General features: G+C 47.0%; 1 protein-coding gene across 5 annotated transcripts in view; it reads left to right on the top strand.

Moving 5' to 3' along the window:
- The window catches only part of TSC22D1 (TSC22 domain family member 1), a 91,870-nt gene extending 87,447 nt beyond the window's left edge, over positions 1 to 4,423 (top strand). For 2 of the 5 annotated variants that reach the window (XM_029960858.1, XM_018071235.1), the window contains exons 2-3: positions 1,877 to 1,928; positions 3,011 to 4,423. In XM_029960858.1, the coding sequence (XP_029816718.1) occupies positions 1,877 to 1,928; positions 3,011 to 3,268 (310 nt within the window). In that variant the 3' untranslated portion in view covers positions 3,269 to 4,423. Of the gene's footprint in view, positions 1 to 1,154; positions 1,457 to 1,583; positions 1,666 to 1,876; positions 1,929 to 3,010 lie in introns of those variants that run through there. The other 3 variants (XM_018071234.2, XM_018071237.1, XM_018071238.1) reach the window with 3 other exon arrangements.
- The last annotated feature ends 9,966 nt before the right edge of the window (positions 4,424 to 14,389 follow it).

Raw genomic sequence — 14,389 nt, 5'->3', positions numbered from 1 at the left:
AGAATGGAAGAGGTTTTTGACTTTATTTTTTTTGCGCCTTTAAGTACTGTAATGACTCAATGAAAGTGCAGGTCTAGAAAATAGTGGTTTTAGAGGTTGGCTGTTTCTTGTGGCAGTATTTTGTGTTGGCGTAGTTTAGCATTGGGTCTCTTTCTAAGCTATTACTGGTAGAGAGGATCACTTGAATGGGCAGTGACTGTAGTTGCTGTGTTCCATGACATGAGAGCATAACATTTGTTGAGAAAAACACCAGTTAGGTGGGGGAAGAATATTTTCCTGAATTATTAATGCATGTGCTGCTGCAACTTTTAAGACTGTAAGTGCCCTTATGGTGCAATCTAAAGATAAGTGAAGAGGCATTTTCCCTGTTACATTGTAGAATAGTGTCAGCTGGCCTGCTAGAAATCCACAGGTTTGTGCTACTTTTTGTAGACGATCAGTGGCTGAAAAATTTTTTTCAGAAGTAGTTTTATGGGCACGTAAGGTGTGTGCAAGGGATAAAGGGGGATCTTAGGAGTCTAAAGCAGTTTTACCTGCAGTGTGTGAGTATCCTGCCTTTACTGCCTTGCATGGACGAAGCGGGCAGAGCTGCCGGGTGTGGGGTTTGCTTTCCGAGACTGAAGTTTGCGGATCTCGGGCGGAGACTGCGGTTCGGGTCACTGGATAAGCCTTGGGAGCCGGCACCAGGAATGTCCGCTCTGGATCTTGTCCCCGGGTGCGGCGCTGCGCGCGCCGAGAGGTGGCGGTGTCGGGCGCGGCCACTGGCGGCCCCTCGGCGCGTCCCGCGCTCCCGCCAGGCCGTGCGGGGGTTTCCCCGCCGCTCCTTGGCCCGATAATAACAATAACAATAATAATTATTATTAATTATTATTTCATTATTTATTTTTACCTCCCCTCCCCGTTTGTGCGGGTGCAGGTCGCACGGCCGGGCGGCGCGCCGGCACCCGCCGCGCCGCGGGGTTCGCGGTTGCGGGGGGACGGAGCCTCCTCCTCCCCGCCCCCCCCGCGCGCGGCGCCCGTTCCCGCGGGGGCCGCCGCCGGACGGGGGGGCGGCGCGATAATACGCAGGCGCGCGGGGGGGGGCCCGGGCGGCGCAGCCAATGGGGGCGGCGCCGGCGTCCATAAATGATGGGGGGGCCGGATTGCCCGGGTTTTGTGCTGCGCGGCGGAGGCGGCTGACCCGCGCCCAGCCGGCCGAGCGCGCCCGCACGGCCCGCAGGGTCCCGGCCCCGCCTCGCCCGGCGGAGCGGCCCCGCACGCACACACGCCGCCGGGAGGAGCGAGACCTGATTTTTTTTTTTTCCCCGTGGAGCGTTTCTGGCCGCGGTCGCATGAATGCCCAATGTTGTAGACCGGTGGCAATGGATCTAGGAGTTTATCAACTAAGACACTTCTCGATTTCGTTCTTATCGTCCTTGCTGGGCACCGACAACTCGTCTCTGAGGCTCGACAGTAGGTAAATAAGTGTTGTGTCCGAGCGGCTGTGCCGGCGCGGCGGTGGCGGGGCAGGTGAGCGCCGGGCTGGCTCCTTTGTCGGGGGAGCCGCCAGCGGCGGGCACCGGGCGCCCGCCTCTCCCCCTGGAGGTGCTGCCCTCCCCGGCGCCCAGCGCTTCTGCCGCAGCCTGCAGTCGAGCTCCATCTTTGTGGACTGTTGGGGAACAAAATGTAGGGGTACTTGGTTTGGCTGCGGGCGGGGGGCTCGGGAGCTTCACAGGTTGCTTTGCTGCATTGGAGCATCCCGGTGAGGCGGCGGCAAGCCAGCGTGAGGATGACTTTCTCAGCCAACTGGCTACCAATGCCCGCGTCTCTTGTCTCTTAAATAATTCAGACGCTGCTAATGTTTTTTTTTTTCTCTCTCTTTCTTTCTCTCTTGCAGCTCCTCTGGTGCAAGCGTAGTAGCTATCGACAACAAAATCGAGCAAGCGATGGTACGTACCGATGGGGGCATAAAACCTTGTTCGTGTTTGAAGCAGTAAACAATATGGGGATGCGGCGGGCGATGGTTAACCCGTGCGGGGACACAGTTTGGTAGCGGGACCGGGGAGGAAGGGGGAGACACGGGTTTGGGTTGAGAGGCTTTTTTTTTTTCGTCTGCGTGTTGTTTTTTTTTTTTTTTAATTTATTTTTAATTGATCAAAGGCTTCCTGCGGGGAGGAACGCGCACGTTTCTGTATCGATGCCGCGGAGGGAATGACGGCATTGCGCTTGGCTCCTGCCTTCCCAAGCGATTGATCGCGGCTCCATGCGGCGGCGGAGGGGCGCTGCTGGGGCAGAAAGCGGCGTGTGTTTGTGGGGTTTTACACCCCCAAAGAGGAGGCGTTCCGGGGCACTTTTCATTTTATTTTTTTAACTTTGCTCCAAGCGCAGGGGAGCGCAAGCCAATCGAGGGCATCCCCCTCGCGCTGTCTCCGGGGCGTTCTCTGCTGTCATGCCCTTCTCCCGGCGGGCGGCACGGGCATCCCGGTGCCAGGAGCCGGCGGCTTTCCCTCGGGGGCCGCCGCGGCCGCTATCCCGGCCCCCGCCCGGCGCGGTGCCGGGGGCCCGGCCGCCCTTTGTTACTGGAGCGGTGCCTGGAGCCGCTCTCCCGGGAGCCTCTCCGGCTGTTGCTAGGCAAACTGCGAGCCTTTAACTCCCGGCTATAAATAACTCGGCCGCCCATTGGCCGCGCCGCGCCCTGACGTCACCCGCGGCCGCGCGCGGAAGGCGGGAGGGAGGGAAATGCGGCAACCTGTGCCCAAACGGCTGCAGCCGGCGCGCGGGGCGGGCCTGGAGCCGGGGCGGGCCTTGGAGCCGGGGCCGGGGCCTTGCTGCCCTCCCCGGTCCGCACGTGTGTGACAGCCCGGGCCCTGCGAGGGACTGACCCGGGCCGGTGCCTTCGCTGGGATGCAGAGCTGGGGCACACTGGCTCTCTGCAGAGGGGGATCCGTTGCGTCTCTGGCTGGGCAGAGTGGGAGCCTGGGCCTGACGCTGGGCTGCTTTCCTAATGCACCCGCTCTCTTCTGCGTTTCAGGATCTGGTAAAGAGCCACTTGATGTACGCAGTAAGGGAGGAAGTGGAGGTCCTGAAAGAGCAAATCAAAGAGCTGATCGAGAAGAACTCACAGCTGGAGCAAGAAAATACTCTGCTAAAAACACTTGCCAGCCCAGAGCAGCTTGCCCAATTCCAAGCACAGCTGCAGACTGGTTCTCCGCCTTCCTCTTCCCAGTCACAAGGGACAACACAACAGCCTGCTCAGCCGGCATCACAGGGTTCAGGGCCTTCAGCATAGCTCAAGATGTCGTTGCCATCGTGATTGCTGGCCTCTGGACTGCCCAGAGCAAGAAGGACTAGCAGGAATCTGCTACAGCCACCCTTCATCCATTTCAATGCATATTGCAACCCAGACTGGGGACTCCATGCCCTGCATATGTCAGGAGAGACTTCTTCCCCCTGTATTATGCACTTATCTGTCTCCCTCTTCCCTCCCTTACCCTTTTGGCTTGAAGGAGTCTTTGTTCTTAGATTGGTTGAATAAAATAAACTTCTTCCAGAGAATTAGCACAAGTACACTGGGGACTTGAGCAGCTTCTGCAAATGGCTGAGAAACGAAGCTGCATGCCTGAATTTTTTTGGTTTGTTTTTAAATCTTCCACTCATCCAGTGATACAGCTGATATGAAGTGCTTTTCAAGCTTGGAAACGTGAAGAAATGGACTGGAGTAAAAAGTGGTGGCTCAGTCCCCTGTAGTGCATTGGGGTTCCAAAGTGTGGACTGGTGCATAGGATCTAAGAGGAAGAGGGAGAAAGGTAATTTCAGTGTTTAACACTTAATTGTCACCTGAAACCTTAAGTGCAAATATTTGCACCGTTTTCTGAAGCAGTGGACAGGTGCATAAAGCTGTATTATATATAGAAGACAGGTAGGTGACATACAGTTGTTGGGTCATAGGATAATTACAATGAAGGTTAATTGCCTACTGTATATTTGTGTATTTAGTGTAATTACTTTGTAAAATAGAAAACTGTAACTATTTAGGTTGTACAGATTGAAGTTTAGTTGTTTCATTGGCTGATCTGAAGAAGTTTGGAAAGTTGTTTTTTTTTTATGCTACATAAATAAGAATGCACCTACGCAACTGTTCAGAATTTGACAGATTTATGCTGTTTGTGTAACTTCTGAAGTTCCCTGGCTGCTGATTATCTTGAAGTAAATCATTGTTCATTGTAGTTTGGTTGAAGATGGGAAAAAACCACTCCAAAAATTATCAAGCCCTGCTAGCAATGAATTTAAAAGAAAAAATTGGATTTCCCAGTATGGATTTTTTGCATATGATGTGTATAGTAGTATGCATATGTTTTTGTGCATGTTCTCTACAGTTGTAACACGTCAATGTATTTAACTGTTGCACTTGTCAACTTTCAATAAAGCATACAATGTTGATAAATCACTGTTTGTATATTGTACTGGTGTTAACTGCAGTCACTTTCAACATGTTGCAGTGCGGTTTTACATAAGCAGTGAGGTCAGGAGGCCAAAGCCGGGGTGCAAGATGCTGCCTGTTGGCTTCAGAGCTTTAGTTTCAGCTGAAAATGCTGCTCCTGCTTTCCATAGTTCTTAAAAACAGAGAGATCGTGAAGTCAAATGAAGGAGGGAGGAGTAGGGGGCCTGACTAAGCAAAGCTGCTGGTTTTGGGTCAGTCCTGTGCAATCAGGACTGTAGGAACACAGACATCTGGTATATGATCAGCTATGAATATATATGTAAGTTGTTTCCTACTGGCAAACTGGCCTTGCTTGGGTACTGGTCATCCCATGCTGGCAGCAGCTCCCACACCCTTAATTCAGGGTGATGAAGGCACTGAGCACTGCAGCTTCCCAGCGGGTCAGCCTGTATTAGAGTATTATTCTGCCTTCTGAGAAATGTTGAGAAGTTCTGTATGTAGACAAAACTTCTCCTTAAGTTTTGAAAGAAACACTTTCCTCTTTAGTAATGATGATTAAACTGAATCTAAGCCTACAAATGTCCAGGTGAATGACTAGATAAGATGCGATTGGATCGATAAGCTGCAACCAGGGGAACAAAGGAATTTGCCTAAAATGTGAATACAAGGAATAAGTTTGACTTAAAATGTAAGGGTTAATTACAATGGGCTTTTTATAGGGTCATATGACTGCTCATTCCATGTAATGAAAATCAGGATATGCTGTTCTTGTAGAGCTTCATGTTATTGAGAGTAATTGAGTGTAGCAGAGGAAATAAGAAGGCTGAGGGTTCAAAGTTAGGACAGGTTACTTGTTTGTGTAACTTGTAGCTAAATTCTTGCCTTTGGTGGATCCTCATCATGTAGCAGTTCAGGCAGGCGCTGCTTAGCTGGATCACAGCATAAGTAGTTGAATTGCCCTTATTGGGAGTGCCATATCCAAGTGCGTGCGTGAGTGTGTCTCTGTAGGAGTGTGAACTTGAATTCGTAGTTTGTGTTCTTCAGATTGCAGTGTACAATTTAAGTGTTCTTAATGAGGAAACACCAGAGAGAAATGCAAGATTTTTCTTTTTCGTGGATTAAGCTAAAATTAGAAATTGATGATGGCCTTTGTGGCAGAACAGCACTTGAATTATTTGAATCTGACAAAAGGAATGCTAATTTTGGTGCATTTTAAAGGGCTTAATTGTCTTCAGTTGCCTTTATATTCTGACTGTTTCTTTAGCGCTTCCAGGCCATAACATTGTGAAGATTGACTTTTTCATATAGTCACACAGATTGGCTTTCTTACCCACCTAACTTACCAAAATTTGCAAAGAATTTTTTTTTGTTTAAAAATGAAATTGACCTTTGCGATTATTTCTTCTACTTTGTTTGAAGAGCTGCCTCAACATGTTCTAAATTCAAGATTTTTTTTTTAACTGTTCTTTAATGAAGGATCTGGAACTCTTCAGGTTTTTTGTTAGGTAATACAGTAATATTTTTAGTACACTGTATTAAACAGTGGCAAATCAGTGTTGGCAAATCTGATAATTTAGGTACTGGATAATTTTAAAACTATGGAGCTGGTTCTTGGAGCTGTTTATTTATTGGTAAAGTTAGTCTGAGCAACATTTTGTTGCTGAGATGATTTTAGCAATAGCTCTGTCAAAGCTGCAGCCTCTCCATGAAATGGATTCAAATTGACTAAAATTGCACTTGAAATCCAAACAAAGAGTAGATGTTTGTCAGTTGTGTTGTAATACTTCTGGAATGAATTGTTTTGATTTTTGCTTTTGTTCTAGAACATATAATTTTCCAGAGAACTGTCAAATATCAGTGGTCAAAGGTGTCATCTTTTTCCACCAAAATTTTTGTACAAACTCTGAGATACTCAAGTTTTCATCCACGATGAGTCATTAACTGTAACCTCTCTTGTATATGTCAAGCTTTTTATTGTCTGCATATCTCCAATTCAGTAACTCTTTAGGCTGTATTCAAGCCATCTGTCATTTAGCTTTTTGTTGTCAATTAGCTGCAAATTATCACCAAGACCAGGTTGTTGGTTTTTTTTTCCTCTTGTGGTTTCTTTTTTTTAACCCAGTAATTTTTTGGCAAATAATTTTAAGACGAGTCCAGGTTGTTCAGATTCTGGGGACTCTGTAAATACTTGTGTGTGCTGGCTGTGGCTGGGATAGAGCTGATTTTCTTCACAGTACCCGATATGGAGGCTATGGTTTGGATTTGTGACCAAAACAGTGTTGATAACAGAGATGTTTTTATTATTGCTGAGCAGTGCTGATACAGAGTCAAGGCCTTTTCTGCTTCTCATCCCACCCCACCAGAAAGTGGGCTGGGAATGTACAAGGAGCTGGGAGGAGACACAGCCAGGACAGCTGACGCAGCCTGGCCAAAGGGATATTCCATATCGTGTGGCCTCGTGCTGAGCACATAGTTGGGGGAAGAAGAAGGAAGGGGGGATGTTCAGAGTGATGGTGTTTGTCTTCCCAAGTTGCTGCTACACATGATGGAGCACTGCTTTTCTGGAGATGGTTGAACACCTACCCGTGGGACGTGGTGAATAAATTCCTTGTTTTGCTTTACCTGTTAAACTGTCTTTATCTCAACTCACAAATTTTCTCCCTTTTCTGATTCTGTCTCCCATTCCACTGGGGGAGAGTGAGCTGTTGTGGTGCTTAGCTGCCAGCTGGGGTTAAACCACAGCAGTCATTTTTTGTCACCCAATGTGGGGCTCAAAATAACATCAGATTTGTTTGGAACGTGCCAGGTTGGTTTTTATAGCCGTTATTGCTGTTTAACTGTTAATTGGCAGGCTCATGTTTACCATGGAGTTCGCTTGCCTGGCTGTATATTAGAGTCTAATGGTCATTAGTGGCTGCTTGCTGTGCTGCTGTGCTGGTTATCACCTTAGTCTGCTGTGTCTGGGAACATTTTGATAACAGCCATGGCGATGTTCTGGGGCTGACAGATGGCCAAGGCATTGCTGCTGTACTGGACAGGCTAGAACTCCAGTGTGAACTTGAGTTGAAAGGACTGTAACCTGTGGATGAGTCCACATGGGAGCAGGACACCCTGAGGCATCTGTGGCCCTGGATAAGCCCATGCCAGAGAAGGTACAGTTCACAGCATCTGTATCCGTGGTTATGTCTGTGCTACAGCAGTGTACCTCTGCAGGGACTGTAGCCCAAGGATAAGTCCATGCTGGAGAAGGTACACCTCAAAGCATCAGTGGCTTGAAGTCACATTGGAGAACCTCAGTGTGTGTGGCTGTGGACAAGCCCAGGACAGAGCAGATGCACCCCTGGGGGGACTGCAGTCACAGGTAAGGCCATACTGGAAAAGGTTTACTTTTGTGGGTAAGCCCATTCTGGAACAGGTACATCTTTGAAGGCATTGTGGCCCATGGATAAGACCATGCGACTGTGGCTGTGGGTAAGTCCATGCCAAAGAAGGTAGACCCCTGAAGAGACTCACATATAAGGCTTCACTTGGAGCAGGTAAACTCCTAACGGGCTGCGGTCTGTGGAAAAGTCCAAGCTGGAGCAAGGGGAAGAGTTAATTGCAATTCTAAACCCCATAGTCTGGTCCAAATGGACCAGGGGTGAAGATTGTAATGGAAACACCCTGAAATTGTTGTAACTTGGAATTTGAGTTGTGTGTTACAGGAATTACTACAGGAAGAATCACCTGAACCAGTGGAAGACAAGTCTTACAAGAAGCAGTGCAAGTGCAGCAGTGACCTGACCTGAGCTGGCTTTGGTGCCCAGTAACTCCACAGAACACACCACCTCTCCCATCCTGAGTGACCACCATAACAGATGGAGACCAAAGTCATGGAATGAATAAAATCAATGGACGCTTTGTGGATGTTTGTGGATGCTTGACAGACATTTCACAGGGGTAGTCCATAGACTAAGGGAATAATACCTATCTGTTATATCAAAGGATGATGAGTGGTGGTGGGTAATGAGGATGTATTGGATAGTGTGGGACCTGAGCATGATGTAAATGGTATGGAATCAGGAGTTGAAAATATGCTGGGTTTGACTGTTGTAGAGCTAATATTCTTCATAGTAGCTTGTGAAGGGGTTCTAGTTTGGATTTGTGCTGAGAACAGTGTTGATAACAGAGAGATGTTTTCCTTACTGCTGAGCAGTGCTGACACAGAGTCAAGGCCTTTTCTGCCTCTCACCTCATGCCGCCAGTGAGGAGTCTGGGAAGGGATACAGCTGGGACAGCTGACCCCAACTGACCACAGGGATATTCCATACCATATGGAAGAAGAAGGAAAGGAGGGATGTTTGGAATGATGGCGTTTGTCTTCCCAAGTCACTGTTACACGCGATGGAACCCAACTTTCCTGGGGATGACTGAACACCTGCCTGCCCACAGGAAGTGATGAATGAATTCCCTGTTTTGCTTTGCTTGTGTGCATGGCTTTTGCTTTACCTATTAAACAGCCTTTATCTTAACCCATGAGTTTTCTCACTTTTCCGATTCTCTCCCCCATCCCACTGCGGGGAGGTAAGCAAGTGACTGTTGTGGAAGGAAAGAGAAATATGCTTCAATAACATGTCTGGAAACGGTCCAGAGAGCACCCAGACAAAACCTCCCAGCAGCAATGGAGCAAATGCAGTGCCTTAAGAGATGTCTCTCCCTAATTCTTATGGAAAACAATCAATGCCTGGGAGGCAGCTTCCTGTGTTTCAACTAGAAAAAGAACATCACGAGGCTATTTGGGAATTACCACCCTTGAATTTATTTATCTCAATACAAAGAATTTTAATTATTATTTATTCCTTGTAGGGTGGAATAGCAGCACTCAAGCTTGCTGGCTGACAGCATACTTGTCTAGCTTTAAACGTGCTATTCACAGAACCCCTCGAGCATCTTGAGTACCTTGGTAACAGTTTATATCTTACAGATGAGACATTATTTCTTATTTTTCTCCTTTCTCTTTAGGATTTTGCTTTTTAACTTCCTGGAGAATTTTCTGCTGGTGTAAACCTGAAAGAAAGTAGAAATTCAAGGAAATTACCCTAATTCCAAGCCTTGCTGTTGAGTGTTGCTTCAGATATATGAAATTAAGTGGAGGATGGTTGTTGGAGGGAGCTCCTGGGAAGTCTGGAATGAACTCAGACATTTGAAATGCTTGGCGATATTCTGAAAAACACCTGCCACTGGCCCGATTCTTTTCCTGCGACGAGTAAGCAGACTCTTCTGACTGTATTTATTTACTATGTGCTGAGCTAGGCATACAAACGGCCTGTTTGAAAATCCCAGGGCAAGGAGTTTCCAGCAGACACTGACACCTGCCCTCCTGAATTGGGGTCCAATTTCCAACAGGAGCAAAGCCAAGCTCAACAGCAAAGTTAAAAGCCAAACCATGAATAAACTGACTTCCTTGCATTGTAAATACATCGGAAAAGGGCAGCAGTTAGAAAGGGAAAATGAGCAAAACTCTGATTATTTTCCCCTATCTGAATCCCAGGGGGGGTGTCTACTGAGATGCCCCCAGGATAGTTGTGCTGTGCCAAGAAGCAAGAGAGTTTCTGTAAGAGGTAGCCAAGAAGCCTCCAAACTGCTGCTCAACAGGATTTGGATACAGTGTAACAACTGGCTGAGGAAAGGGAAAACGGGTCTCAAAAACCTTGTTCCTGAGCTTAGCCAGATTCTTAGGTCATCTCGAAGCTGAACTTCGATTCTTAAGCTGCATTGGGTGGGGGTGGTTTTTCAGTGATGTGTATGTGGTAATACATATTGGATGTGGTTCAAGTCATCATGAGAAAGTAGCTACAGGGGGAAAAAAAAAAAAAGGAAAGTCATAACACTCCAATTTACAGTCTAGTTTGGGGAGACTGAGAGCTCTGTTAAAGTTCTCCCTCTTTGGAGCTTTAAAGGCACTGTAAAATCGTAAGAGGTTGAGATCTGACAAATGCAAGCTCAGGGCAAATCCACCTTAATCTTGAAAGTAACAAAAGGATAGTGAATAAATCTTGTGAGCTTTTGAAAAACAAAGTCAAGAATAACAAACCTCTATGGCCTTCAGAATGGATAGTAGATCTGTTATTCACCAGAGAGTATGGGAAGGGATGGAGATGAGCTTATTTGTGGATTATTTAAATTACTGTCAGCTGCTTTCCAGTTTAATATACAGTCAGGATCTCTAGGAGTTGGAAGCTGAGTATCTGTGCTGAGCTCTCAGATCTCCCCCCCCCAAAAAAAAATCTTGTTAAAAGTATCTGCCTGCATTCTGCTCCCTGTGGAGACTGCAGTAAATAGCCACTCTTCCTTCCATTAGTTTTATTACTGAGAACCAGCCTGTTCTGCCTCTTTGCTGCTGCTTTAATTGAAGCTTTGCTACCAGATAGCCATCAGAAAAGACATCTGCAATTCAATTAGATATGTGCTTAAACTCACGATCTCCAATCTCTGTGAAACCGGCCGCTGCCAGACTGCTCTCCATGGGCTCACGGGTGTTGCAGCGCTCTGCGCTTCTGCCTCCTGCTGCCGGCTCCTCCTCCTCCTGCCCTGCTGGCCCTGCCTACAGATGCTTGAAGTGAGGACCCGTTCCTCACAGCAGGCTGGTAGGAGTTCATTTCTTCTTCCTTGCAAAGCAGGAGAGAAGCTAGAAACTTGGTGACACTGAGGAGCTGTGGATCCTGCTTTATAATGTACTAAAAGAGGTGGCTGCAGTCACATCTTTCCACCTTGGGAGATAGGATGTTAAGGAGCTCCAAAGTTGCTCCAAGGTAACTTATTGCATCTTTTGCATAGACCTGAAAGCATGATGACTTGATAGGAATGTCCCTACCAAAAGAAGTTGGACTTTTTTGCTAAGTTCAGCCTCTGGTGCCATAAGTGCACCCTCCCTGGTGCCAGCTGCTCCAGGGCTGCCATTCCTGCTTGCAGTGACGCTGTGAGGTGACTGAGATGAGGGCCAAACACCTTCTGGGCAGGCCAGACCACTGAACCCCTGCAAGGAACAACTCTTTGGAAATACTTTCATGACCCTAGAGGTATATGTAGCCTCTAAGTGATGTCAGGCTGGTCCCTGACAGAAACCACAGCCTTGTTTATAAATATTCTAAAAGGATATTCTGAAGTGCCTTAGTGGTCTTGCTTAAAGCATTTCTATGAACTGACTTTAAAGGTTTGCAAAATCACAAGTGAAAGCAGTCAGAAGTGAGGTTCACAGGGGCTTCTTTGTAGAAAAGATGCAGTTGATGAAAACCCCAAATCTGAAGAGAAGTGAAAAGTGAAGGTGATCAGGGGGAGTGGATGTGGCTTACAGCTCACTGCAAGCTTCCTTGCCTTCAGGGAGGAGTGGCCCCCAGTTGATAGAGGACTGAATACTTACCTGGGATGGGAGAAAAGGAAATGAGGATCAGAGCAATACAGCTGAGTGTAGCCTTGATGGGTTGGGGTGCTGTACCTGTCTGTACCCCCAAGTACAGGGTTTAGCAAAGCCTTGGTGAGCACCCTGCAGCCATAGGCTTTCTCCACCTGCCTTTCACAAGGAATCTGCCCCAATGGTGACAATGAAAGTGTTTCAAGTCTGTTAGGGAAGGTAAGAAGGGGATGGAAGAGTAAGTACATGTATGTGACACAAGAAAAAGTCTCCTAGACCATCTCCCCATCTCCATAAGCTTTAACTTTAAAACCAGTGAGTAGTAGTGGTAGATGAAGTTTAATTGTGCTCTTAATGAACACCAGGTCTCCATGTAATGAGTTCATGTAGAGGATCTGAGCCAGGTCAGCCTGTTTGCTCAGAAGGCAATTACTCCTCTGTACCACTTAAGTGCTGTAAGTGGACTTGGGGCTTTCTAAGGAGCAGCAGCAGTTGTATCACCAGGGCATGAGGAAAACTGAAGCAGCTCCACATGACAATAGGATGCAAATAAGTCAGAGCTGGGTGTGCTCAAGTAGATGTAGGGTAGAGAAAGTTGATGGGAGAGGCTGTATCCTGATGTGACCAGTTGAATGCCAATACCTGCATTGAATATGTCAGAGCTAGGCACTGATTTTACTCCAGCCCTGGACTGCTTTGGTGGCATTGGTAGCCAGAAAGGTCTAGAAGCAGATATCAGGGCCAAGTGGCCATGATGAGCCATATGCAGAGGAGAGGAAATTTGAAAAGGTTTGAAGAGAGCACCCCTTTTCTTTTTTCTTCCTCTCTCAGTATTGTCATTTGTAATATATTTTTAATTAATAAGGGAAGTGAAATCTTACAGGGGAGGGAAGGTCTAGTACGGGCCCCTATCTGTTTTAAAGAGTTCACAGTGAGGAAGTTTGGGGCTACTATTCTACTGGAGCATCCTCAACACTTATGGTGTTTTAACTTGCTCCTGGACACTCTGGGTTTTGGCAGAACAGAGGTATGTGCCCAGACTCCCCAGGCCATCCATTGGATCTGTTGGATGAGGAGGTGGAAGGCCTGTAAGACCAGGTGATGAGAGCTTTCAGGTGGCTGATGCCCACCCACCCTTCCCTCGGGGAGCTGTGGTGCTCCTCGTGAGGGTTAATGCCCCCAGCTAGTGCTGAGGCACATGGGGCAATTAGAGGGTCGCACCTCTGCACCTTGCAACCCAGAGGAAAACACTTCCACTTTCCACGGCACTCTTATTTCATCTCAACATGACTGCTCATAGGCAACCTGGAGGTAAAATTAACCCGTACCACAACTCTGTTTGCATTTCACCACACTGCTTCAGTGGCAAGTGCCTGTTTCTTTTAAGTTTTCTTTTGGGAATGTGAAAATACGGATATGAGTTGTTGGTAATTTAGAGAGGCAAGAGCTCTCATAGCTACTATCTGTTTTTTATGAGATGGTTAGATCCTTTGCCTTTTCTCAATATGTATTTATGACGGGCATTTAAATTAATCAAGAGGAATGCTTAAAAGAACCCTAACCCAAACTCATCATCATGGCTGGGCTTCGCGAACGAAGATTTGGGAAGGGCTCTACCCACGTTTGTTACAAGCGTGTTGGTGGTTAAAAAGGCCAATACAAGATAGACACGTCCAGTTGCAAAAGGCACAGCAGAAAGACTCCTTAGGTGGTAAATTCTGCAAGACACGGTTCTTTCTGCGTTGTCTTTTCTCCTCAAGGGTGATCCTGGGTGTGTTCTCGAAAGCACATACTTGTGACTGCTCCTTGTTCTAGAACAGACATATTAGTCACATATTCTGACCAGTGGATGTTAAGGATTGTATGGAGACAGTGTTGATGGAAGCGTTCTAGGAGTTGCAGGTGGTGGCGGTAGATGACCCATGATTCAGATCCATATAGGAGAGTAGACAGCACTATGGCTCTGTAAACACCGATCTTTGTACTTTTCTTCAAGGGTTTATTACGCCATACTCTTTTATGGAGTTTTCCAAAAGCTCTATATGCCTTTGCTAACCTGTTGCCTATCTCTCCGTCAATCTTACCATCCGAGGAGATGAGGCTACCTAGGTAATCAAACTGCTGGACTGATTTGAGCTCTGATTCGCCAATGGTGCTGACAGGTCAATCTGCCGACAGGTCACTCTGACCGCATTATCTCCCTATGCCTTCCACTACACAACAAGCAACATGTATATATGTTAGTATGTTAGTATATATACCCCAACTCTCCAAGCTGACCCTGCTGAAAAAGATAAATTTTACACCAACCTGCACCACCTTAACCCAAACTAATGTGAATAAAAAACACCTTGCAGGAGGCAGTGGCAATTCTGCACATGGTAATTTTCGATGGTTTTGATCATGAAAATCTTACCCTAGTCCATCCCTGGGGGAAGAAAGAGTCCTTTCAGCACAGCCTGGCAGTTCATCACTGTTCCAGCTCCCAGAAGACCAACCAAGCTAGGGGAAGGTTTAAATGAAAACATGTACACGCTTTTTAGATGTTGTATATGAAAACTCTCAGACATTTAATTTCC

This window comes from Manacus vitellinus, unplaced genomic scaffold, assembly GCF_001715985.3.
Source record: "Manacus vitellinus isolate BGI_N305 unplaced genomic scaffold, ASM171598v3 scaffold_2_pilon, whole genome shotgun sequence".
Lineage (NCBI taxonomy): Eukaryota > Metazoa > Chordata > Aves > Passeriformes > Pipridae > Manacus > Manacus vitellinus.
Note: the sequence above shows the minus strand (reverse complement) of the source record. Positions and strands in the feature narration are given on the sequence as shown.